This window comes from Silurus meridionalis, chromosome 13 (genome assembly GCF_014805685.1).
Source record: "Silurus meridionalis isolate SWU-2019-XX chromosome 13, ASM1480568v1, whole genome shotgun sequence".
Taxonomy (NCBI): domain Eukaryota; kingdom Metazoa; phylum Chordata; class Actinopteri; order Siluriformes; family Siluridae; genus Silurus; species Silurus meridionalis.
In genome coordinates this window covers 11368889-11396247 of record NC_060896.1, presented here as the reverse complement: position 1 = coordinate 11396247, position 27359 = coordinate 11368889, and the positions used below count along the sequence as shown (strand labels likewise).

Below are 27359 nucleotides of genomic sequence, written 5' to 3'. Positions count from 1 at the left end.
GCTGGGAGTTTTCCTGAGTGATGGGGCTCGGATGGAAGCTCCATAACAGAGTGTATGTAAGGCTCAGATCGAAAGAAAAACAAGTCATGCCAGATGTAATGCCAGGGGCCTAGCATGGGCTCAGTACATATTGGTCTTATTACAGTCAAGTCTCTTAGCTCCTTGTTTGGAATCATGATATGATGTTGCACCAAAGAATATATACCTTTATTTGTCATTTTGTTACAGGGTCCCGCAGAACCCGCTCCTGAAATACACACATTTTAGAGCTTTCCCATATTAAACCCATCAAAAAAAATCTGGATCTGATAAGTTCATTCAAGTGTTGGAGCAAAAACATTGAATCCTGGACCAGGTTTGCTAAAGATTTATCAGGAATGCTTGGTGTGTATCAAAGATGTCGTGTCTCAATAGGAGAAGATGCCTAGAGTTTTGTAACGTCTCTCACAATCCATGATCAGGAGTGTGTCATGGAATCGGCAGGAGTCTCTGCGCATCAAATTCTAATTGTATGTTACATAAAAACCCACAGTGCAACATGCAGTAAAATGATTAATTCATAACATAAAATGTAATAATAAATAAATAAATAAAAAATGCTGAGTGTTTAAATGGTGTGCCAGGTTAATACAAAAATAAAGTAAAATAAGTCATATTGTAGGGAATTTTTGTGTTTAAACATTGATCCTTGGATAGATATTAATCTTTCCTATTTTCATTATATTGTCATCATTCTAGTAATGTAAAAGACTGACTTATTTTTATTTTAAATTTGACAGGGAGCTGGAATGCACTGGGTCCTAAAGAACAAATTTTTGACTCATAGACAATCTACTCCTGGCACACTGATATATAATTTTTTTTTCCAAGTCTGGCGCAACATTATAAACAACGTGAACTAGTACAATGTGTTTTGTTGTACTGTTAAAGCATATTATATATATTCCTACTTGATGCTTTAGAACAGCACAGCATGGACAGGAGTGTGGTCTATTTTAATATATATTATTTATGTTGTGACAACTTACACAGAGACTATTGTATATTTGATTCAAAGAATAGATATTTCTGCAAGATGCTTGTTTAACATTTATGGGAGGGGTCACTGGTATCATTGCCTTGTAAGATTTAGAATGTTTTCCGCCATAGTAAAGTCTTTAAATATAATTTTTTCTGTAACCTGTCAATCTGTGTTTTTGAAATGCTTGTGTTGGGACATAACATTTAGATGTTTCATTTAATACAAATAGGTTAAAAGCATCACATTCATGTTGGCATATTGTCGTGGTATAAAACTGAAATGACACCTTTAATTAACATTAACCTGTCAGTGATTATTTTCCAATACTGGCATACTTCATAAAATGTTATTCTTTACATATATTGTAGACAAAAATATATCTAAGGCATTTGAAATTAGTTTACTTAGGTGGAATATGCAGATGGTACAAAGGATGTATGAATGAATTTATTTTGAATCTTTCAGACACACAGACAGTAGGTAGAACATGAAACATTTAAAAAGGTTTCATGATCTTTCTGTAATCCCATTCAGGTAACTCAGCGCAAGGTGAGACACCTTACCCCAGTTAAAAGACCTTTAAAATCCTGTGGTTGCTTTTTCTGCTTTATTTGCCTAGAAATATCTGCAAGTTCATCTATACATTTCCAATCGTGCAGTGCTATTTATTTCAAGGCCAGCAAATATGACTGGAACTTTTGTACAACTAAGCTGTTCACAATGATGCCAAAAAATCTTATCTGGCTATGAGACACAAATCCCAGCCAAAAAACTATTTGGACACACTTCCACTGTAAAGACAAATCCAAGCACAGATAATTCAGGCATAGGACTGGTGAGAAAATACTTTCCATAAAAACAGCCCAGAGTTTTTTGAAAAACAGATGAAAATATGTGATGAGATTGAACAGCTCGGTTGCAGGCCTAAAATCTGGGCTGCAGTGTGGAGCTGTAGGGAGACTCGTCTCCTCCCCCACACGTGTGTGCCTCTGTATTAATGACTGAGGCTCACCTCACTGGGTCAAACCCATTAAGCCCTGCTGATGGATCTCGTCTACACTCCATACATGTCCTGCTTCATCTGTCTTGCAGGACTACAGCAAAGAGGACCATTCGGACACTGCAGAAAGCAAAGAGTGCTGCAGAGATGGGGTATTAGGAGATAGATTGCCACAAAGCTCAAGAATTCATGCACAAACATCTACAGCCTTATATGCACACACATACACTCGCACACACACATATGCACACAAGTTAGAAATTGATGCAGCTTTGACTACACTGCATGGTGGAAACGTATACACTTGAAAGCAAATGTTTTAATGTAGGCAGAGGCTGAAGTCATTATTCTCACAATTCTGAACATATGAAGAATTGAAAATTTTCCTTTATATTTGTGTAGAAGCAATATATTGGCGTAGTTCCTCACTTTTATATCCAGTGGCATATCGTAGCATATATTTCTCACAAAACCTCCTTGTTATTGTTCTCCTCATTGTTATAAGAACTTATATCGATAAGTTCTTTATAAGCATGTTAAAAGAATAACAAAAAATTTACTTTAACATACAGTAACTAATTCCATCAATAGGTCTGAATAAAATATTTTTAATTGATATTAAAAGGAAGATCACACAACATTCAGGGTATAGGCTGTACATCTAATACCGGAGTGGACTGCAGTTTGTCCACATTACCATGTTAAATTTTTTAACTACTGAATTTACAGTATTTGTGCAGCACAAATATATACATTCATGTTCATTTTCGTTGTATAAAATAAAGAAATTTACAAATGAACACACAAAGTTACCACCAGACTTTTACATTTAATTATTATGTTGTTTAAATTTATATTAGAAAAACAGCATACCATTCCAGTCAGAGTTAAGTGTAGATATGTCCTAATATACTGAAATTTTATTGAATAGGAAACAATAAGGTTGTAGCACCTTACAGCTCCAGGTTTTGCCCTGAGTTTGGGTCCCTGTCCCTGTAGACAATATGTGTATATGTGTGCATTACATTTTTCCAATTCACTCCCAGTGTTCCCAAGATAGACACCGTACTGCCCCAATGGAGGATGGAGCTGGTGAAAAAACTTAACACTGAAATAGTTTTTATGTCAGTTTAGATTTTTGTTTATTATATCACCATTGGCTTGAATGTGAGTTAAAGATTTATATTTTCAAAATCTAAGGTAAAAATAGAAAATTGGATTCTTTTCAGAAACTGGTCATGATACAGTATATTAATCACAATAAATGTGAAATCTCCAAATAAATTTATTAAAATACAAACCCTACAGAGTGCAAAGTGCTCCTCTGGTTGTGGCAGATCAACACTCAGCAACATTTATGTGTAGCTTATAGGCACACACTGGTTTGTGAGATAAGCATGCCAAAGGACAGCACGTCCAATCTTAGTCCTGAGTACAGAATGTAGTAAAGCTCATAAAGCTCCCTGTGTTACTGTTTTTACACCACCATAAGTGCATTATACATTAATAAGGCACACTAATACAAAAGTTTTTGGACATTCATAAGACATTCATTTAGGCATAATATGCAAATCAAGTAATGTTTTGTATTGCCAAGTTGTTCAAAGTAAGACCAAAAAGTGATGCTTTCTCAAATTGAAGCTCCTTTTCAAGTCAATAATTAGTTCAAAGAGCAACGAGTCCTTCTTAGTAAAAAAAATGTCCTTATTTGTGTCTTTATGAATACCTTAATTATTTAATACTGTTAAGAATAAGAGCCTGAGTACAGGGATCACATGGCCCATGAGATGTTAGCTGCGTGTTCTTTGGCTTTCATTCTGAGGACAGCGATACTGGATGACCGCCTCTCAAACTCAGGTTTACTCTCGAAGGCTGCATGGCTATTTGGTGCAGGAGTCAAAAGCGAATCAGTAAAGAAGTTGTTGAGCGAGACGGGATTGACGCCAAACTGATTCTGCTGATGGTTGGGGAAGCTAATGTAATTGTGTTCAGGGGCCCGTGGTGAGTGGGGGTACGGAGATGGTACACACGGTGGAGAACCACGTGGAAGCATACAGGAGGAAACCACTGAGCCACCGGGGGTTGGAGCTGGCCACAAATTATTGGGTATCTGTTTGGATAAAAAAAAAGAATTATCAAAATGTTTTTTAAAGATACATTTCTATCAAAAATGTGTATAATATAGTTTGACAATTGACAAAGGACTTGACATTTTTAATGAGAAATTAGTGATTTAATAAAGGAAAGTGCAGTAAATATTACTTTTTAGCTTGAAAAGCTATTTAGCTTGAATGGGTTGATAGGCAAATATATATATATATTTCTATGTCTGTTATGTCAAGTATTTATCTTGAGCAAGTTCTCAAAGTTTATTCAAAAATAATAAATACTTTTTTTAGATAATTAATAATATTATTAATAAATTATGATGATAATGAAAATGATGATGATGATGATGATGATGATGATGATGATGATGATGATGGTAAAACGGTTTATAAACCTTTTAAATAACAACATAAAAATATGAATGTTAGTATATATTTTTAGAACAGTTTATTTTCTTAGATGTATTTAGGGAAGTAGATATACTCTTATGAGGTCTAGATCTAAGAAAACAGATGATTGTACTTTTCACTGGGAAACTATCAACAAAACAATGGTCACTGGTTTACTGTAAGTGAATGCAGTAGGAAATGAAAGACCTAGCCTGTCCAGGCAGTTGACCAATCAGCAGTCAGTCTCAAAGAAAGCAAATTAACTATGAACACAATGCGTATAAAGTTAGGCACCACAGTTTATATGACCTATTTCCCAGAATAAAACCATAATACAAGTCAACTGTAAATTGTGTTGCACTCTGTCTACCTTTATTCCCTGTGTCTGTCTACATTACCTGAGTAATTTTAGTGCTAAACACCTTGTTATATATATATATATTTATGTTTAGTTCTTTTTTTTCTCAAAACGTTCAGAATGACTTTTAATGAGTATTAATTTTTGTTTGTTGTATTTTTTTAATGGTATGAATCAATCCCTGTAAAAGAATAGTCATTTAGCCACCTGGACTCGGGTACTGTGGTATCCACAACCACTCTAATAAAGCCTACATCAATAATTTTGGTTGACAATCAAAAATTGACAATGATTATGTTATATATATGTTATTATATATATATCATGACTTTCACTATACACAAGTCAAACAAGCCATAATCTACAGTCATGTAACAGCACACAGAGTATGCATGTGGAGTGCAGGTGTATTGGTGTTATTAGTTACAGGTTAATTGATAACTATGGATTGATGGATCTGGCAGTCCATACTTTCAATTAGTTATTTTGGGGGCCATAATGTTAGGGGTTTAAAAAGCGTTTCTGTTAAAGTATAGGCAAAACAAAAAACAAAAAAAACCTAAAGTGTAGTTTTAAATGCTTTAGTGTCTTCTAATTTCTTTCAGCATAATTTTGCCATTTGATTTCTCTACTACTGATTAAAAGCTACAACCTAATTTTCAAAGTTTTCTTTTGCACTCCTATTGTTCTAAAATCATTCAGGGACATGCAGTGCGGTCAAGGACCAGTGTGGCACTGAACAGACAAAGCCAGATTTACATGTATATGAACCCCAAAGAGATTAATTATTTTATTCTTAAAAACTTAGGTTGATTAGGCATGTTATGTTATTTAGGCTCTTAAATGGGTTATTTCTGCCTCTCATGCTCGCTTTTTGCAGCTTTATCGATAGCAACACGCCTAAATACCTGTCATACAGTTACCTACAATGTGGAAGGGGTTGGCATGTAAGTTAGAGGTCTACAAGCAGTATATCTTTAATATGCATACTAATAATTCTCCACATTCGGTTCAGTGTGAATGGGATTGCGCAATAAGACGTCGAATAGTCGAATCAAAAACAGACACCAGAAACATCAGAATATGAGCTATAACGACGCCTCAGCAAAGGAAGTCAGTAAAAAATACAACTACAGCATCTCAAGTATTTTGCAAACAGAATACATTAGACTATTATATTTACTCCTTAGGCATAAGGAGTTTAGACTTGCTAATGCAGATCAGCTGATCCATAGATTCATATCAGAACAGGATTTTTCAATTCCTTGTGCACAAATTAAAAAAAGATCAAAAATCTGATTTTCGCATTTTCGGGATAATTAGTGTAGCCTGCCGTTTTATAAATTCTGCAAATAAATGAATAAAGAGCTCCACTTGCCTGTGAGTAGCTGTCTGTCCTGGGCAGCACTGAAATGTCATACGTTGCTGCGAAGTGACTTTTGGCCTGCTGGATCTGTCCATAGCGTTCCCTCTTTCTCCATTTCGCCCTTCTGTTCTGAAACCACACCTTCATCATATTGGTGGAACACACACACACACACACACACACACACACACACACATATATATATAATCGTTACTCAGGTGTGAGTGCAATTCTGCACGTGAGCTTTTTTTTTTTAATGCGATCCACCAACATCTGTCATATAAATTCATCAATAAGATTTTTTCTTTCAATTCTGCAGAATAGGGTTTAAATTTTAGCTTTTCATTTTTATCAAAACAATGACGTTGTTTTCTAAATTTTAAGGTGAAAAAAGTTTAATGCATTTACCCCTATAGTTTTATATATATTGTATTTTATAGCATATCTACAAATATTACATTCTAAACAATTCAATGCAGCATGCAAAACATGAATCCAAATATAGAACAAATTGTGTTTAAAATGTTTTGATAAATGAATGAATCTGCCCCAGACCTAAAGTTGAGGAAGTGCATTGTTGTTGTTAGAGCAGACAAGTCAATAAGAACAGCCAAGCATTGTCTTATATTGTCTTGTGGTCAGAAACACAACACAAAGATGAAAAAATAAGTCGAAGAAAATAACGGCGATCTGGAATGAATTGCAGGATTCCAGACAGAAAATGCAAAACAAGTTGGTGTTACGAGGTACAAAGTTCATAGAAAATATTTACACATATTGAACATTTTATAAAGAGAAATTCTGAATAACTATTATCTCATTAATGCTTTAATGTACACGATTTTATTTCTTTCTTTTTTTTTATCTATAAATAATACAATAAACTAAACCAAACACAACTACAAAAATCAACAAAAATACAAACAGATTTTTTAATTCTGTCATTTGTCTCAAGGGTGTGCAAACATTTGCAAATAACCGCGTATGCCTGCGAATGTACGCAAACAGCGATAAGTAAAAGTAGTTTGTTACGGTACTTAAAAATATGCATTATACACTTATTTTTTAAATATAAACCCAGAAAAGGCCTGTTTATCAATCAGATCCTGTTTTTTGTATGATGTAAGTAAGTCTTGAATGTGGGAGATTTAAGAGCAGTACCTGCACTCTGGCCTCGGTGAGCTCGGTACGCATGGCCAGTTGTTCCCTCACATACACATCTGGATAATGCGTTTTCTGGAAGACTTTTTCTAACTCCTCAAGCTGGCCGCTCGTGAACGTGGTCCGGTGGCGTCTCTTTTTGCTGCTGGACACGTTGCTGTCACACTTTTCGCCAATGTCGTCCAAGTCGCTTTTGTCCCGAGCTGTAGTCCCCGGTGATGTCCTCACACTGCAGCGCTCCTCCAGCGGCCCGGTGAGATCCGCATGTCCACCGCCGTCCTCCGCCTTCGCGCTGCAGTAATGAGGAGCTGCGGCTGCTGCTTATAGACAAAAACATAAGTCATCAGGCAACTAATATAGCAAGTGTATATTAAATGTATCATCAGCACACATCCAACAGTAACCCTGATATGAAATGAACAGAAATGTTTCATACACAGTATATAAATGTCTATAATATATAAACATACACGACTATAAATACCTTTGTTTGAGTAGACAACCTATTAATAGACTTCAGCAGTAAAGAATAAACCAATAATGTAACATATATTTCAAATCTCTATTAACATATTTTAGTATAATATAATAAATATAATAAGTATATTTAAAACTATATTAACATAGTTTATAATATATATATATATATATGATGATATGATGATCTGCATCATTTAAATATATATTAACATAATTTAACGTAATATAATCGATAACTACAAATAATAGTATCTATAAATATCGATTATTAACTAAGATTGGAAAGAGGTCAAAATATTACAGACATAATACACAGTAAAGCCTTAGACAGTTCAACAGAAATACATTTTAATTTTGACATTTATTTAGGTTATTATTTGTTATTTGGGAGAAAAGATGTTGAATTTCATGATAATTAACATTCGTAATTCCTTTTTTAATTCTGTATGTGTGTTTTTTTGCCGATATTTAGTTTATTATGGTATACTGTGGGCAACTTATAATAACAATTTTATTAAAAAATCTTTTAATAAACATTTTTTAAAACCAATAAGTAAATAAATTATATAAGAGCACAATGGACACACACACACACACACACACACACACACACACACACACACACAAGATCACTCTTAATCAGCTATTAATCAAAAGATGGTATAAGTAAGGACTTTTTGCCACGTGCAGCCAAACAAGCCTAACAAATTAAGATTTGTATCTATATTTCAATCTAAAGGAAATTAGGCTTCTAGAAAACTTTTTAGTTTAGTTCATTTTTTTTCTCAGTAGTCCAGTTATGTACTTTATATTATTAATAACTGTCTTAGATCATTAACGTCCCCAACACATTTGAGATTGAAACTAATATTATTTGAAGAAGTATCTTGGCAAGTTTTCTTGGCAGGGAAACGTTTTCAAAATGTAGACCATGCATATTTTTATTCTCTATCAAAAATTTATCAGAAATATTATCGTGTACCATCAGCTGCCCATAAAGGTTTCGCATAGTTCCTGACTAATAATGTAATAATGCATCATATTTGTGGTGTGAAGAAATGCTAGGGTTAGAACGTGCTAACTCACAGGTTTGGTTGTCACAGGGAGAAGATCTATCCAGGATGCTGTGGTGCTCAGGGTTCTGCAGTGTGTAATGCTGCCCGCTCTTACTGGAGCTCTTGCTGTAGTACTGCATGCTCTCTAAAGGCTCCATGAGCGGCTCCAAGTAAAAGTCTGTCCCTTTCCCCGCTTCACACTTCAGCGGGAACTTGTCCGTCATGTAGTCCATCATGGTCCACTGGCTTTCAGCTCTGAACGAGTGCACTGGAGAAGTTACACGGATAGTAAACACGAGTGGAGCCAGGGGTTTCCTCAGACCGTTAATTTGTCTTGCTGTAAAGTGACCGAGAGCCTCAGAGTCTCTTTATATGGCCGAGCACACGGAGCTCCCAAGCACTTGAATATGGAGAACTTGAAACTCCACCCATGACCCACATGCAAGCGCAGAGGCTTAGGAAACTCTGAAGCAGTTACAATTAGACTTACCCTGCTCATGGTGTGTTTAGACAACTGGAGTGTTTACTGGCTGTCTGAGCTGCTGAGGAAAAGTGCATTCAATTCAATATTTAGGCAGCGGACAAGAATAACATTGCTGGATATCAAGAGAGAAATAATCTGCAAACTGAATCAGATTCTATAGAAAAAAAAGTATTTTTATTAATAATAATATTTTTAATTTAAAATACTATTACAAAGTAGGCCTATACATTATTATTATTATTATTATTATCATCATCATCATCATCATCATCATCATCATCATCATCATCATTATTATTATTATTAATAAACATCAAACCACACTATAAGTAATGCATATATCAATGCATGTGTTTTGATGTTAAATAATAATAATAATAATAATAATAATAATAATAATAATAATAATAATAATAATAATAATATTCTGATAATACACATTGAAATATTTTTTCGTAAATATATTTTATTTATTGCAAAGTAGGCCTATAAATTATTATTATTATTATTATTATTATTATTATTATTATTATTATTATTATTATTATTATTATTATATACGTGAACTAATATCATTATTTTTATTGCTCTGTATGTTTCCTGAGATTTTGGGCTGCACAAAGTTATTTTCTTATTATAATTTGTCTGCATATCTTCCACCTTCTATGTCTTGAAATTTCAGGTTTATCATGAAAACAATATAAGGTGCACTCTATTATTTATCAGTTAAATTTTTTCATCATTTTTATCCATGTAGAGCGCTTTTTATTAATTATTTGTATTAATGCCACATTGAAGAAATGGCTTTCGCTCAAACGTAGAGATTTCAGACAATTTCTGAGTTGTTTAATGTTTTGTTTTGTTTTTTGACCCCGAAAAAATATTCAGCAATAGCACATGTATAAAAGTGATCATTCGGGTTTTTTTTGTTGAATGTGGCATGTAAAGTCAGTGTGAACACAGGGTCAAAGAGGCCCGCGGTGCCCAGCACCTGAACGCTGGGATGTGACCGGGTAACACAGATATCTGAGAGCGCATATTCCTTATAAGCAGATTTTTATAAAAGAGATCACACGTCGAGAAGCTCTTTCTCATTTAGCGGTAAATCGTACCACCTGCCACTCCAGTCATATCCAGTGAACAAAGCCGAGGCTTACAGGGTGCCACTCCACTGCAAAGCAAAATAAATAACTCGCTCTTAAGTAGCAGGGAGCTTTCTGATGTGGCCTTAGAACTCATGCAGAGGAGAAAATGCGAGAAGTTCGTGGAGGTGCGTTTACATTTTTTCTGGCCAGCCAGATTGTTGACTGAAAAAGTTACCCGACAGATTCATTTCATATTTCACCAAAATTTCATGACAGTAAAGATGCTTAACTTTCAATTCTCTCAAGCTCATGACTAAGTGACATAATTATTATTATTATTATTATTATTATTATTATTATTATTATTATTATCATTATTATTATTATAAAAAATATCTAGTGCACTTTTTAAAATTCAGAATTGGAAAAAAAAAAACGACACGAAATTAATCAGTCTATAATATTTATATATTATGCAAATAATTGTAATACATGTAATTGTCATATATAATAAATTGGCACTAACTTGTAGTGAGATATTGATGAACTATAAAAACTTTGGTCAAGTCTTCATAGTCTGCTAATGCATTTGCAAAAAAAAAAAAAAAAAAATTCTTGTGAAAATCAAAAAATAATAATAATTGCTGTTATTACTATTATGATAAATATATACATTAAAAATAAATCTCCCATTTGCAGAGCTGAGTGAGTCTAGCTATTATTTTCTGCTGATACAATGAAACTCAGAACAGGGTAACAGGGGTTTGTACGCTAATGCTGGATAAGCTGGGGATCTGGGTAAGTGTGCCACTCGGCTTTGCATACACACTCTTTCAGTCGCTTAAGGAGGCCTAATTAAAACAATAATAAACTATAAAGAGCAGCTGCATATACAAGGCCAACCATGAACACATGCATTGAGACGTGTGTTGAGTTCCTACAAAGCCTCCAATATGTCTTTTCAACACACATTATCAATGTTAGAAAAAAACCTTTACCCCTTACATTTTTATTTCTCCTTTAATGTGTTTCTGGGTAATAAAATATGAACGTAAGCCATTAGAAAAGAAAACAAAGCTACAGTGGATTTTATTTCTTTAAAGCATCTTCCTTAAACCTGCATACCCTGTGCTATCTGCAGTAATTGTAAGGATTAGATCTCTTGGTTTTGGCTCTCGGCTCTGGCCTTGGACAACGAGTAATGTGAATCATTCTCCAGTGACAGGGGTTAGCCTAGACTGCCAATCTTATATAAAGGGGTTTTTTCATGAGGGCAAATGGAAATGTATACTGTTCACCTCAAAGACTGTGCTGTCATGAACTTTCAGAGACATACAGAGATACCAATCTCACTTTAGTGAACCCAAATGAATTTCCAACGTTCTTCATTTTTAGAACATGAAGAAAGAGTTCGCCTATCAAAAGCAATTAGTCTCCACTGGATATATTTACCAATAAATGTCCATATGAGCACAGAAGAACAGAAGTACTTAGCTATAACTTGTCTTCATTTTATTTTAGAAGTGTTAAAGTGTATGAAGAAGTGTACACAAATCTTCCCGTGTACAGAAGGTGGAAGTGTAAGAGTTGGCCAGGCGTTTCAGTGTGTGCAGGAATCTTACACATAGCCAAAACTCTATTTAACCAAAAAGCCTAAACATCAGTAAAGCACATGAAAGTGGAGGAAAGAACATAAATATCCTACACGCTGTGAACTAATACGGTGCCCTATATATCTACTACAGGCTGTTTGTTTTTACACAGATTATCTTATCAGGTATGGGCTGCAGTCCAGACAGTCGCCTGCTTGAGCTTTAGGCGCTTACTAAATTATGACTAAATTCACATTGTGAAGTTTTCAAAAACACTAAAACACTTCCCTATGATAATGCATATGACTTGATAATATTTGTCATATTTAATAAAAAATAAATAAATTAAAAAAAGACTCCAGAGTGATTTATTTTCTTTAATGACTTGGATTAGACATTTGTGCAAAATTGGTTCTCATCATAAATAAATGCACTTTAGGGAGTTGTCCCACCATTGGATAATTAATTGCAAAACATTAGAAAACGAATACAAAAATATAATCAGCAAAATGTAAATAATGCAATAAAGCACTACTAGTTTAGAAAAATAATGAGCTTCTTCCTACTGCCTGTTGTTGTTTGCATATTAAGCATGTCATTCAAAAAATGGTTTCCACACATTGCACGGTTTGCCATGGTCACTGATATTTAAGAATAACACACAGAGGACTGCCTGCAGATATTTGGGTTATACCTCATCCATTGCCTTTAATTAATTTACAGCGGAAGACGCTGAATTCGGGTGAAACAGAAGCTGCAGGGAATTTCAGAGGAGATCGAATGTGCATCATAAGGCTTATTGGGGCTTATTAGGGTTTAAAGGGTATGAGCGTAAGCTAAAAAACACACATCCCTCATTCCCCAAACATGCATACACCCACATGGACAAATAAATGTACAAGGCATTGGAAAAATAATTGTCTACTTCTCTCAGTGAGTTTATTCTAACTTGTTTGCTTTAGACCTCTTCCTGCCTCCTCCCCAGCCTCCACTCAGCTGCAATGGATTGTCTCGGAATGAGATTCTCTCCTTTCGATATGGAGCCAAGGTGACTCTTTGAGGGGACGGCACTTCTCTTTCTGCAAAAAAAAAAAACAGAATCAGATTTGTGACACAAAACCGCCAACTGGAACCAGAAACGGTGTTCCTACACATCTGCGCTGCATGGCGAAAACATAAATCAAAGGTTTTTGCTCCAAAGGCACTAATGCGTTAATGCACTCTTGCCACAGTCTTGCCAAGACCTCCATGCCCACTATGTCATAGTGCAGCTCCACAGCTCTCTGCAGGCTGAGCATCAGGCCCCTGGGCTGCTGGCTTCAGAACATGTCAGAGCTGCTCTCATTGCTGAGTGTGTATTTAATGCAGATCTTTTAAACATAGGGAACAAAGCAAGCTCTTTTCTGTGGATGATGTGTTCCACGTGTACAATCCCAATGAGGATGGAGTGGGGACACTTTCATACTGCAGGTAGCTCAGCATAAGGACACACAATGTAGGTACTGCAAAACATAAAACACATTTCTACCTACTCGAAGAGGAGCATGGAGAAGGATGATTAGAGGCACACTAAATATCACCAATTGAGCATTAATGAGCAAATAATGCTGAGAATTTTTTTTCTTTCAAAATCCAATCATTTTTAAATATATTGCTAATTTTAGACTATAAGAAAGAATACATGTTTTTTTTTAACATGTCTTTAAAAAAACATTGGTTAAAAAAAAGACACATGTTGTCCGGCTTCACATGCCTAACTGCTATGTATGCAGTCATTTTACTTGCATTAGGTTTGGTAAAGGACATAATCAAGACATTAAATACACACCTCAGGATATTTCCTCTAGTGGAGTAAAGAAAATATTTGTAACTTGACTAGATGTGTGGCGGGTAACGTGTGGCATGAATGTTATAGAAAAGGGGCTATTCAACTAGGTAGGTGGGCCACAGTTAAAATAAAACATGTTGGAAAGGTGGCTCAATCAGTCTTCCCATCCTATATATGCATATATTTATATATAGACAAAAAGAAGACTGTCAGTCTATATTTCCCATGTTATTTCTTGTAGAAATAAAGAATTTACATTTTGGAGAAAAAGAATACTATTCAAAAAAATTATTTAAAGATTTTTTTTTAAAACAAAATTAATTAGTTTCCATAAAATCTAATTACCTTAAAGAGGTCAGCATGAGATGATTTTATATTTGTAAAAATACATTTGCATTCCCTTGCACTCATTTTGCATTCTCGCACAATGTGTTTTTTTGGATTCTCTCAAGATAGTATTCCCCTTTTTTATTTTATTAAACAAACTTTTCATGCATCCAGTTGTAAATTACAGAACCTTAAACTCTCTCGCTTATTAAGTACATGACCAATGTGTAATTAACAATGACAATAAATCTCCATATTTTACTCCCGCTTCAAAGTGAAATTTAAGAAGTGCATCTATCATGGTAAAGCACATTGCTGTTGGATGTGGATTAAAGTAGGGACTGCCAGAAAAATTTTGTGAGGGAACATAAAACCAATTTTAAAGTATGCAAAAATAATTATTGTGGAGATAATTAAACACAAATCACATTGTGATCTTTCATGTACCCAGTAGTTATCTATTAATGCAAGAAAAATACTAAGTGAAAATGCCATTAAATTTATTTTTGTTAAAGTAGTTTCTGTTGCATTCTCATACGCAACTTTAATTCTATGGGTTTTTTTTTTAAATAAGCAGTGTTGCCCATTCTAAATAAAGGGCTCTGTTTCAAACTGTTTTTTTTTTTTCTCCAACATTCCAATGTACCTATGTAAAGAAAAAAAACAAGTGTCATGTGTATTAGTGCACATCCTCGTGGATTTCATTTCCAAATCATCAGAATCTAATTTGGCTTCATTAGACGCAACAGTGCTGTGCTTTCAGCTCAGTGGCTCATGGTGTTAAATAAGAGCTGTTTATGTCCTACAGTGACATCTTTGGCAATTAGGAGACAAACCAATTACAGAGATGTCACCCAGAGATTCAGGGACAACTGAGACCTGCTTCCTGCTGAGAGACTGACATTTCTTGTAGAAATAAAGCCCTGACCATCACCAGATTGACTTTGACATCTCCTAGTCTGGCCATGTTTTTTCTTGTCACTGTTGCCTCTGCCTTACTCATTTGAAATAAACTTAAAATAATATAGTCCAATTCTTATAGGGATACATTTATGAATAAAATATTTTATTATGTATTAATTTCTATCTATAGATTTGTGAAGATGTCAATCAATAAAATGCTATTCAAATAAAAATGTATTGAATTGAATATAAAATTTGTAACTAATATCACTTGATGCTCTTAACTGATTTCTCGGGGGTTTATTTGTGTACTTAGATTTTATTCTAAAATTTGTTATGAGCATGTGAAAACTGTAGTGGAATAATCTTTCTTTTTCCTACTGAATCATAAATTATAATAACTTTAGTAGATATAATTGCACCTAGCATATAGCTAACTTATATGATTCAGTGACCCAATGTCACTGATAATTTTGTTAGATGCCAATGGATGGATGGATGGATGGATGGATGGATGGATCAATGGATAGTTAGACAGACAGATATAATAAAAAACATTTTTCCTTGATGTTATTTGATTTTACAACACACTGTTTTAGAAATAATTTATGAAACATCTGATCTCAAAGCTCAATGTCAATTATTTTAAATATTTATCATGTAATTCCTAGAATTTTGCTACCCACTCGCATGTCCAGCCGAGTGTGTCCGAGTATGAGCCTGGTGATTCTGAGGTGAAGTGAATCCAGTGCCGTCAATCCAATGTCTCATGTCTGAATCTAGAGCTTCTCTGTACCCTACAGAAGCCTAAAAATTCAGCACACACACACACACACACACACACACACAACACACACACACACACACCAGCAAAGAAATATTACCACAAAAACAAAAGGATCATAAAATCAGTGAATATTTGTATAAGTCACTACATATAGAGTTTGATCATCCCTGAAGCACTGTGACTTTTCTCATGTCAAATAAAGTTCCTTACCACAAGCTGAACCCTTCCACCATTCAGAATTTCAGGGTCAATCTCCGGGAGGAAATGATCACTAGAAATGTACAGGTAAAGTTACCAGACTAGTACTTCAACCAATTATGTTGCTTATACAAAAAAATTACCCTCAAGCAAATTCGATTTCTTAAATATAGAATCATGCTGTCCTGTGTAAAGTGTAATCTGATTATTCCATCAGTTGTAGATCAGAAAGTTCTCATCATGCATGACACACTTACCTCACATAGGAGGCAGAGCTTCTCTGGCTCGGCATGGCTTGTGTTTGGAGCCACTGGTTAGTTCTATGTCGTGTCTGAGTTTGTGTCTGGGTCGGCTCTGGCTCTGGCTCTGGCTCTCTTCTCAGTGCCTCCTGAACACTCACATCTCCTCTGCAAGCTACAATTGACATCAAACATCAAAGTCAGTTCCCAAAAAAAATCATTTGTTTTAGTCATGAACGGCTCTGAGGTTTTTTCATGGCATAGGAAAAGGCATTGGGGAAAAAAGAAATGATACAATATTCCCGGCACATGTATCATGGATTGAGTAAATACGAGTGAGACTGGAAAATAAAGGTCTTTTCAAACCCTTGGGGAAAAAAAGCTAAATGTTTGACAGACAGTTAACAATGTAGAGTTTATCAAGCCTGGCCTGTTTACACATAAACTTAGGAGGCCATTTGTTTTGGAAATGCTTTGAAGAGCAACTCCTATAACGCTCCAGCGGTAGCTCACTGAGGCAAATAAAGAGGTTTGCTTTCACTAGGTTTTGTGGTCTCTTTTTAAACCTTCTGGGCTGTGATATTACTTTATCCTGAACATCCACAGAGGAAGCAAGCACATGATTTACAGTCAGTGTCGGAGCACGCCACCAGAAAGCTGTAACTCAAAGCAAAAAAACACAAACTCTCAGTGGAGAGCGGCATAGCCGGGGAGGAGTGTGAATCGATAACAACTTCTGACAGCCAAGTGCTGGAACTAATGAGACACATTTAGATCCTTCTCATGGTTTTGCCAAGATGTAAAGAGCGGCAGGGGTTTATGGGGTACAGTCGTCATGGGTTAATTGGAAATCCACTAAAAATGTCAAGTGATTAACTTCTCGCATAAAGTTCAAATGGAGGAAAAAGGTAGCACTTAATGGTGCTGAAAAGTCACAAATTGTCCAAAGAGGAAACATTTAGACTAGTCAGATATTTATTAGAGTTATAAATTAATAGCTCCTTCATAGAGTTTAAACAGATCATAAAGGCAAGTCCCGATGATAAAACGCATCCTAACGAGATCAATGCAAGGAACAGTGAATTTAGCAAAAAATATAATTGGTAATTAGTTGTAATAATATTGCATGTAAATCGAATTGCTTTTTCACATTTCCATAAAAATGTACAAAATATGAAAAAATATATATTTTGCTAATGGAATGGTTATGAAATTCAATAAAATACTTCTGTTCATGTATAAAAGATTAAATTGTATATGCGTAGACTTAAATATTTAATAAAAAGCCAAGTTAAAAAAAAACGTAGAGTGAAAGTTAAAATACTTATTTCACTGAAAAAAAATTAAATTTTTTAATAAACCATGTGCTTTAAAACATTTTTTTTAATTTTTAAAATTTTTTGCTGTAAACTAAATATAGCTGATCAACATATATTTGAAATAGGGACATAAAATGAAATGTAATAGAATGAATAGAAAAACATTTGGAAAACAGTGATTTAAAAATCATAATTAATCCTAAAATAAAAAACTTAAATGTAAATTATTGACAAATGAGCAAGACTGGTTTATAAGAAAATTGCCCTGTCCATAAAAAAACAAACATACTCTGTCATATATAGAAAGAAAACTCAGTGAGATGACGTGATCTTAGCTGTAAATTATTGACAACATATTAAGATAAATCATTATATCTAAATAGTTTATCACCTTCTAATGCATAATCAAGAAGTGAGGAAACTTACAAAATAACCAAAGACACAATTTACAATAACCTCTAATGAATATGTATAATAATATATAACCCTGAATTACTTTGTATGCTGGCAAACACTGGCAACTGCACCCTAAAACAGCATTTATAAAGAATTTAGCTTGAACGTAAGACCCTAGTTGGGATAAGTAGAAATTAGACTCCCTCCGGTCTCAGCATGGCCCCTGACCATCACAGCCTCGGGACGTCAGAGGCCCCAGGAGTCACGCCTATTAAGCTGCGCTCTTAAACACATTAGGTAATATGGAGCTGAGTGAGGCAGCAACGAAGCAGACATGTCACCATATCCGAGAATCAGCTCCTTCAGTCTCTCCACACTGAGATGTAAAAGAGAGTGGGCAAGGTACCTGAGGCCACCCTGTCCACCCCGGAACACAAACACGAGGTCAAACATAGTTTACAGACTTAAAAGGGAAATAAATGTACCGAAATCATGGTTCTAATTACTATGCTTTTTTTGCAAGACATTTTCCCAGTGAAGGAAATAATTACTAAACATTACTGCTTTGAAGAAGAAACAAATCAAACCGTTAATATATTGGAAAAAAAAAAGTTTACATTATTGATTATTGATCTACATTATAATACAGAGAATATGCTCACTTGCTTGATGATTAAATTTTGAGGCATCTTTTGGTGGAAATAGCTCATTCAAGTGGAATTCAGTTTTGGAGATGGCAGATCTAGCTGACCACAATGAAGCCATGGGTGTGCAAGCACACACACCCACACACACACACACGCACACACCAAACATTAAATGGCCTCTTGTGTTGAAAGGATGTAATACTCTACATGTCTGTGTGCATATATAAGAGTGCAAGTGTGTCATTTTGTGTGTGTGTGTGTGTGCGCGTGCGCGTGTGTGTGTGTGTGTGTGTGTGTGCGTGTGCGTGTGTTAACCCCATGGGGCTTCGAGTGTTTGGGAGTTCTCTTGGCAGACTCAAAGGAAGAGGTCAGGTCTTTTATCGTGAGGTTCTGTCTCCTACTTTCATTTGCCCTAGGTCAAGCCTTCACCTCCAGAGAGCAGACCATAGGCGGTCAACCAGCGGTCAACACACGCACACACACACACACATACACACATACAACATTGCATGCTGTTCAAAGGGTGTACGAAACATTGGCTACAATGCAAATCTATAACAGTCATCATGAGATCGAAGCCAAATAAAACTAAACTAATAGAGCTCCATGTGTCCAGGTCAACGATTGCACACCGATGAGTATTTCTGGGGAAGACGATATAATTGTCTTATCTAAAGAAAGTGTCAACGAATAAACCTTCTTAAGTGACGACCAAAAAATAAGAACTGGTGACCGAACTGACAAACGAACAATGTTTTAACAACACAGTATTGTTATTGTATTCTTGAGAAAGAATATTCCCCCTGATTAAAAACCATGCAATACAATACAAAAAAATAATATTAAACACAAAAAATAATATAATCACCGGACTATGTGAGTTGCTCTGCACTGAACATGATCTCTCTGAATATCTATCATACTTATCTACAACAGCATGACCATCTCACTAATTATGTTACCTGCGGAACGGAAACACGGGCTACAAGGCCAAGATGTCTGCAGCCGAGGAAGGTTTGCAAAACGTTTAAACAAACAAAAAAACAAACAAAACAAAGCCTACAACTTCCCCTGGGATAAGCGGAACACATTACCTTACATAGTCAAATGAATCCATTCAGCTTACACGTAGTGCGACACTGATGCATTACTGTGCTGATTGGCTATAACTTATCTCAATAGACCTGCCTCAATTCTATAATTAGTACAGTCCCTGGACTAAATCATTTCGGGAACCTCGTTTTCCACACAAGAAGTGTGAAATTGAGCAGATAAAGACTCGCAAGGTCAGAATATTGGGCACAGGATTTATGTGCATTCCCTGAACACACGCTCACAGAACAACAGCATTTTACTGGCTGTTTAAATCCAACCCCAGAGATGAGTAAAAGCAGCAGTGAGAGAGGAATGTGTTGGCTACAGCTGTATACTGTATGTTCCTTTCATATAACTCATGGATCATATTTATTTAAGATGTTACTAACATGTGATTCATTTTAAAAGCATATTCTAAAAATAATTTTGGGGGGTTTTATATATATAATGATTAGATTTTTGCACTATTGCCAACAACTATTTCCTATTTTTCAGATATGTGCTCCATTTGAATAATAATGTGTATAACTTTAGGGCCTAAACTCTGATCTGTTCCAGGACTCATATTTACTTTCATCTGAAGGAGGAAAAGTCTTCGAGGTGGTTGACAGCTTAAGCGCTCCTTCGCTAGATGATGTGCTTCGGGGTGCATGGTCGACTCTGACCTGCGTGCGGCACTGACGCCGCACCCCCAGGGATGCCCTCGCGCCTCGGGCCGCGTGCTGCTCCCCTGCTCTCCCCCGGCTTGCATTTCAGCCCCCTGCTCTGAGCCCCCTTCTGGAGGTGATTAGCCCCCAAAGCCGTGACAGATTCTTTCCGAGATATCCGACTCAGTCGTGTTTATTTTATCCAGGCTCTCTTTTGTGGATGTGCTGGACATGAAGTAACCCACTTGAAAATGGGGATCAGTTTACATACACCAGGGGACTTCTGGAGGAATCGCAACAACAAAACACAAAAAGGGGCAGAAAGAGAAGAGGAAGAGCAAGAGAGTACAAAAATAGATACATTTTTGCATCAAGAAATTCTCCTTTTACTTATTATGCTTCTTGCCATTAAAAAGAGAAAACATAAGCAAGAAGACCTTTATCTCTGCTCCATAGTGCTTATTTCTTCTACTATCCCATGTAAATTACAGCCACCCCCCTCCCCACTGCCTAACAGCCCCCTCCTGCTAAAAGGCTTCATTCTCTCTCTCTCTCTCTCTCTCTCTCTCTCTCTCTCTCTCACTCTGTCTTTACTAGTGACACTGAACTACAGACAGCACTCTTTCTCTCTCTCGCTCACTTTGAGGAATCTGGAACCCCTCAGTGCTCTACCTCCTCTGCACTTAACTCGATTTCACACTTCAGTTCTGCAACCAAGTCCTCTTGAAATACAATCATCTTGTTTATTCTCTATCATCCCAAACAACTTAATGGCTGGCGATTAACCGCCATGTCATGTGCCTTCAATTTGATCAAGGTAAGCTCTGCCCAGGTTTCCCAGTGAACCACAGAGGTCTAACTCAGACCACGTTCCCCAAAAATGTTAACATTATCCACTTTACTGTATGTTACTATTAAGAACTCCCTATACCCAGACTGCTTTTTTGTTTTTGCAATGGTGATGTCAGCTGAGCTGTGATGTCTCAATTCTACTTTTAATTTCCTCTCTGAATTTAAGTCTGAATCTTTGAATTTCTATCTCCATAGGCCTCGTGTTGTGGTTCCTCAACAGAGCTAAATCTACCGCTGCGTCTGTGACACCAGAACACAGACAAAAACAGAGTTATCATGAGCTCATGCTCAGACACTGACCCAAACCACACCATCACTTTAAATTAGCACAGCGCACAGCTTTAACAGGAGCAGAGGCTTTCTGAGCTCCATACAGGCCTTCATTTCATGGGGCCATGATTGGATTTGTGGCATTAAGAGTCACGCTCTTCTGACCCTGAACAAATCCAGCTCCAGGCCAGGCCTTAGGGAATTTGGCAGAGATCAGAACTACTGTCTTTAGGGCTCTTCTCCTGCTCATGTCTTTAAGGCCCTTCTCATGTTTACCGTGAAGTAACCTCAGGACAAGCGACTTGTCTATAGTTCCTTGTAATAATAGCCAAGCACACAACACAGTACAGAACAGTAAATTCCGGCAAGTGCTCAGAAATTCACGCAAATTGATCCTGACAGAAAGAAGGACAGTTGCTTGCTGTTACTGTACAATCTATTGCTGTGCAAAAGAAAAGCCTCCGTGCTAGCATAATACCAACCAGAGACAAAGACAAGAAATTTATTAGAGACAGACAGGCATTGCTTTGAGAAGTTGTTTTTTTTCATTAAACTGTTCATTTATAGACCACATGTTCACCATGCAAAACATCAGCACATGCAATTTTAGTAAGGTTTCTCAACCAGAGTGAAATGCTTCAAAGTTCCCATGAAAATAGCAGCATGGGGATAACTGCAGAAATAAAGAAAGAACTGCTGTGAAAACCGGTGTTATAACGATGAATACATGCTGGTAATTCTTTTACACTAGACGTTTTTCTTTACTTCATAAAAGCCTATATTATTAATTGATAAACAGAATGATTCAGTTAAATGAACAAAAAAAATGTAATAACAGAATCAATATAAATTTTGCTATTATGCTTACCCAGTAATTTTCTATGATGCTGCTTCTTTCTGTTCTTCATCCTCTGAGCCCTTTTTAGCATAAGAAGGGCAGTGGAGTCACTGGTAAAGCCCCTTAAAGAAAAGGAACATACCAGACCTTATAAAAGTCTTCACTATGATCTTGAAAACCAAATAAGAAAAAAAGTTTTTGCTAATACCATTCTTCTAGAATTTTCTCAGATCTTTCCAATAAAGAACGATTTCCTAGTGTGGATGCTGGAGACTGCAAACTGGAATAAACAAAAGCACAAATTTAATCAACAATTTGCCTATACACAGGTCACTATTATGAAATCTGCCACATAAATCCTGTATTATACTAAAAAGGGTGAAAAATAAAAAATAAAAGGATAAGAATGGCCTTGCAATGTAGTGATTTTGATTCTCAGGTCTGTACTTGTGGAAGGAACACCATTCTTTTATAAGTTGTTTCCTCATTGTTCTGCACTGCACTGTCTCACACATCGGTCTAAAATCTCACTCATAAGTATAGCATCAAAAATAAATGAATTTCATCATTTTGATCATCAAACCATTATACAAGCTCTCAAGCACTGTTGATGTGGGTGAGTTAATACTGGATGTGACCACTTCCTTTAGAATAAAAATGTTTTATCACAAGGTAAAGGTGATCAGTCAGAATAACTTTGTATTAATTAGCATTTAGCTTTCGAACTGAGAGGACAAATTACAAAAAAACCTTTATACCCAAATGCATGTATTTCATGCCATCTTGGTTTTAAAAAAACTGAGGTCAACATGGCATGCTTGCACTTTTATACTGTATAAACCACAGTGGCTGGTTAATTCTTTATAAGATGTTTAGTGCTTAATTGCATTATGCAGCAATATTTGCACTCATCCATTTATTTCCTTCATTTATTCAGGCTTGTCTTATAATTAATATTATAAATGTTGTTCTCAGCCATTAAATGACACAAATATATTTATTATAACTTCTCAGACTGGCAAAAACCATACAAATGACATAATAGGGTAACACTTTTTTACACAGGTGTTTACCTGGTGCTTATATCAGGAGATCGATTCTGCGCCGACACTCGTGCTTCCTCATCGCTAATCCAGGCCTGTTTAGGATTCCATGGCTGCACAGATGCGCTCTTATAAACCCCAGCCAGAGGTAGGACAGGCTAAAAACAACCCAACGTGCAAATCATTAATGTGACCTTTACAATCAGACACTATAATATTCTGCTTTACGGACAAGGAATGCTTTTCCATAATAGCATTAATATACGGCCCTTTGTTCAAGTCTTACTCTCAAATCATTTGGTAAAAAAAATAAATCAAATCCTATCATCATGCAACATCTTTTTCCTCAGAATGAATGATGTTACATTAGGCACTGAGTTTTATTCTTAACGGTCCCAGCAACTACATATGGAATTTCACAAATCATGTAGTGAAGAAAGATAAAATCATCCTGATGTTAACATCTGCTGCTTAAACAGCCAGTTGAATTCCTTCTCTGTGCACCACATTTTTTAAGCTTCATCTTTTTTTTAAAACTGAGCTTTAACTTTATATAGTAGGCATTAAGATGCTCCTTTTCTAGCAGCTGCACTGCTTCATAGCTGAGCTACTGTGATGCAGACGGCACGGTTGAAAAACGACATCTGCTGATTCAAAGGAAGTTTAAAGCTGCGTAGAGGGTAATGGTGTTTTTAGAGGTAATAAATTTGATGATTAATCACCCAGAGGTTCCCAGATTGGGCCAGCCCACAGACAGTGGGAGGGCTTTTTAGCATGTTACCTTTGGCAGCGGCAGCTGTTCTGAACACGGCAGCACTGAGGATGGCGACATGTCGGGATGCAGAGTAATCAAGTCCCTTTCCATGGCTTCCTGTTAACAACACATGTCCAACATATGAGGACTGAAACATCAGCTTATATCTCAGAGCATGCATCAGCATGGCTTGGGGAATTGTTCTGATTACAAAAATGCATCCTGTTATCTTGTTTATTGAATTAAAGCAAGAAAAGTAATATTATCCTAACAGCGAAACTTACACTGATGCGTTATCTGAGTGAAACATTAAAGTCCTCAATGGTATAAATGACAAATGATGACTCTTCATATGTGAGGACAAAAACACTTGCACAAAACACCACAATACTGTTACTATTAGACCTTTATTTATTTTTTTATCACCCCAAAAGATTTTTATTTTTCAAATCAGCATTTCACAAAGTTTTTTTCACAATTTTCCTTTTTTGTTCGAACTACTTTTTAGCCAGTTATAGTTACGTTATTGTGGATCTCTATGCTGTCTCTATGCCTCAGGACAGTAACTTTAATAACAAAAATTATAAAAACAATAATAATTTAGAAAAAATGGTCATGTTATATCAATAAGTGAACCTTACAGGTTTACAGGTTTGATTCTAGAGACTTCCAGAAATCTCTGAAAAAAACTTTACCATATCAAGATTTTTAAACCATTAACATGGAGAGTTTTAAGTCTTAATAATTAATACAAAAGGTTTCTCAATAGTCAGCACAAACTTTTTTTTGACACATACATCCTATTCTTTTACACATGCCTAGATAAATCGGTTGAGCATTCAACAGAGCTGTAGTGAACACATACACTATATAGCAAAACATCTGACGATCAGACCATCAACCATATGTACTAATTAAACACTTTTCTTGAAAGGCTTTCCAATAGATTTGGGAGCATTGTTTGTGGAGATTTGCGTTCATTATTTCACAACACTTAAAGTGAGGTTCACCATTGATATTGTGTAAGGAAGCCTGGAGTGCAGTCTGCATCCCAGATTAGCTCAAAGGTGTTTGGTGAGTTTGAGGTCAGGTGCATTTTTAAGCTCGAACAAGTCCAGTAAAGAAAAATTTTTAACGCTACAACATACAAAGCCATTCTTTACAATAATGCGCTTTCAACTTTATGGCAACAGAATGGGTCCACAAACTTTTGATCTGTTACATCATACACATCTGTTCTACTTCTCTGTTATGAATGCATGACATGGATTTGGGTTTTGCGCAATAAAGGCAATAAGGCTGAGGATATGAGCCATAGAGTGATAGTACACTGGGCGCATACGGCTCAGCATTGCCTCCTGTCTTCCTTGCTCATTGATTATTATGACTTTCCTTTGTCTAACGCTAATTCCGAGTGACAACTCCCCACCTCCATGCTACGGCTACTAGCGAGGGGTGCCGTCAGTGTCACAGGACAAGCCGTCCATCTGTGTAGTGATTTCACAGCTATGACTACCACACTGTGAGTCTGACCCTACCTCATCAAAAATGAATTCATCCATGTCGACCTCCTCGAAGGGCTCATCTCCCTCTGCAATCTGGGCAAGCATAAGAGCACGAGTCAGCCTCTTCCGCAGCACGTAGCCCCTCCATACGGCCTGTGGGGGCAAAAAAACGCAGGTCTATGAATCACACGCAAACGTAAATATTGTGTGTTATCCCATTAGGAAGATAAAACATGTTAATCTCTGTTTAATTGTCCTGCGGTCTGCTGTTTGAACTTTCAGTGACTTAAGCAGTATAAGACAAATGGAACACTGGGACACCCTTAAATCTTGATATTCCCAATGGACTGGGGGAAGGAAGGCTTTAGACCAGTGCAGATCACAATCCAAGTGCTCGTACTTCACCAAAGCACTGGAATCTGATTCATCTTTTTTTATGTCAAACCCTTGGGGACTCATCAACTATGGGAAGCGCGGGGAAAATCCGTCTCAGAAGTTATGCAAGTAAAGAACAGCCTGCCTCCAAAAGTGCTGTCGTGCTATTCAAAACAAGCCTTTGGCAGTAATAGGGTAATGAAGATGATTTAATTGAATTCCAGCTTTCTTGATTATATATACAGAAAATGAGGCACTACAAAAATACCTTTTAAAAGTGTACTACAGTGCTGATTTAGATACTTGTTAACCACAGCACTAAGCAAGACGTACCTGAATGACAGTGGCAGCGTCATTTTTATTGAGGCATTCAGGCCTGGTTTTGCAGGATTTCACTTCACTTTTAGGACTCGATCTTGCATGAGCTTTTGCAGGTGGCTCTAAATAAACCATGCGTCTTCTTTGTCTGTGCTCACGCCAGTGGCGCTGGATCACCATAACTGCCAGTCTGAATAATAGCAAAGAAAGTCATTAAGGATGATATAAGGCTGAAAGATTACAAATGACTAGATCTATATCTCTTAAGTCACGAATCAAATGAATTTATCAACAGTCAACTGATAGATAAGGACAGGCTGAAGCTTCGAGGTCATGTGAGAGTGATTTAGAAATGACAGATGGGAACTCATGAAACACTTCTGCTAAAGGAATACAGCAGTGTTTTTAAACTATACTACAGAGGAAGTAGACATGTGATCACAACATACCATTTTAAAAAGAAAGAAGGAAAGACTGTTTACTCAAAACTTATAAAGAATGTCTAATTGCCGTTGCTGAATTATAGGACTATATGAACTATAGAACACAAAAATGTAATTGATATCCAACAATAACGATCTTAGAATGGGGCCTATGTGAGCAAATGTCTTGCTGAAGCTATTCTTATAGAGATTTATCCCAGCATTCAACATATTTTACAATGAAGTAAAAAAAAAAAAAAAAGTGTAAAAAAAAAAACCCACCCACACAAACACAAACAGCTACATTACAACACAATCTTTAAAGAAGATTAAGAGCTTAATTTACGAACACTTTCTGTGGCAAATGCTCATATAGTCTACAGATAAGGAGAACAGAGATTAAACTTCAATATTCCTGTCTTAAACATAAAAAAATGCACATAAATAAAAATAAATAAACATGTATATTAATTTATATAAATGCACAGGAAGCAAG

The 27359-nt window shown here is 36.0% G+C and overlaps 2 protein-coding genes across 2 annotated transcripts in view; both read right to left on the bottom strand.

Moving 5' to 3' along the window:
* Positions 1-2870: 2870 nt before the first annotated feature.
* alx1 (ALX homeobox 1) lies at positions 2871-9292 on the bottom strand. The gene is made up of 4 exons (XM_046864959.1): positions 8971-9292; positions 7405-7721; positions 6256-6384; positions 2871-4131 (listed from the first exon to the last, which is right to left on the bottom strand). The coding sequence occupies exons 1-4, from the start codon at positions 9173-9175 to the stop codon at positions 3793-3795; spliced, it is 990 nt and encodes a 329-aa protein (XP_046720915.1). The 5' UTR covers positions 9176-9292; the 3' UTR covers positions 2871-3792.
* A 3178-nt stretch (positions 9293-12470) lies between these two features.
* lrriq1 (leucine-rich repeats and IQ motif containing 1) overlaps positions 12471-27359 on the bottom strand; it is a 35979-nt gene continuing 21090 nt past the window's right edge. The window contains exons 21-30 of the mRNA XM_046864921.1: positions 26457-26631; positions 25782-25901; positions 24271-24360; positions 23520-23647; positions 22655-22726; positions 22477-22568; positions 16401-16557; positions 16156-16216; positions 15845-15965; positions 12471-13179 (exon numbers count right to left, since the gene is read on the bottom strand). Coding sequence (XP_046720877.1) covers positions 13040-13179; positions 15845-15965; positions 16156-16216; positions 16401-16557; positions 22477-22568; positions 22655-22726; positions 23520-23647; positions 24271-24360; positions 25782-25901; positions 26457-26631 — 1156 coding nt within the window. The 3' untranslated portion in view covers positions 12471-13039. The remainder of the gene's footprint in view (positions 13180-15844; positions 15966-16155; positions 16217-16400; positions 16558-22476; positions 22569-22654; positions 22727-23519; positions 23648-24270; positions 24361-25781; positions 25902-26456; positions 26632-27359) is intronic.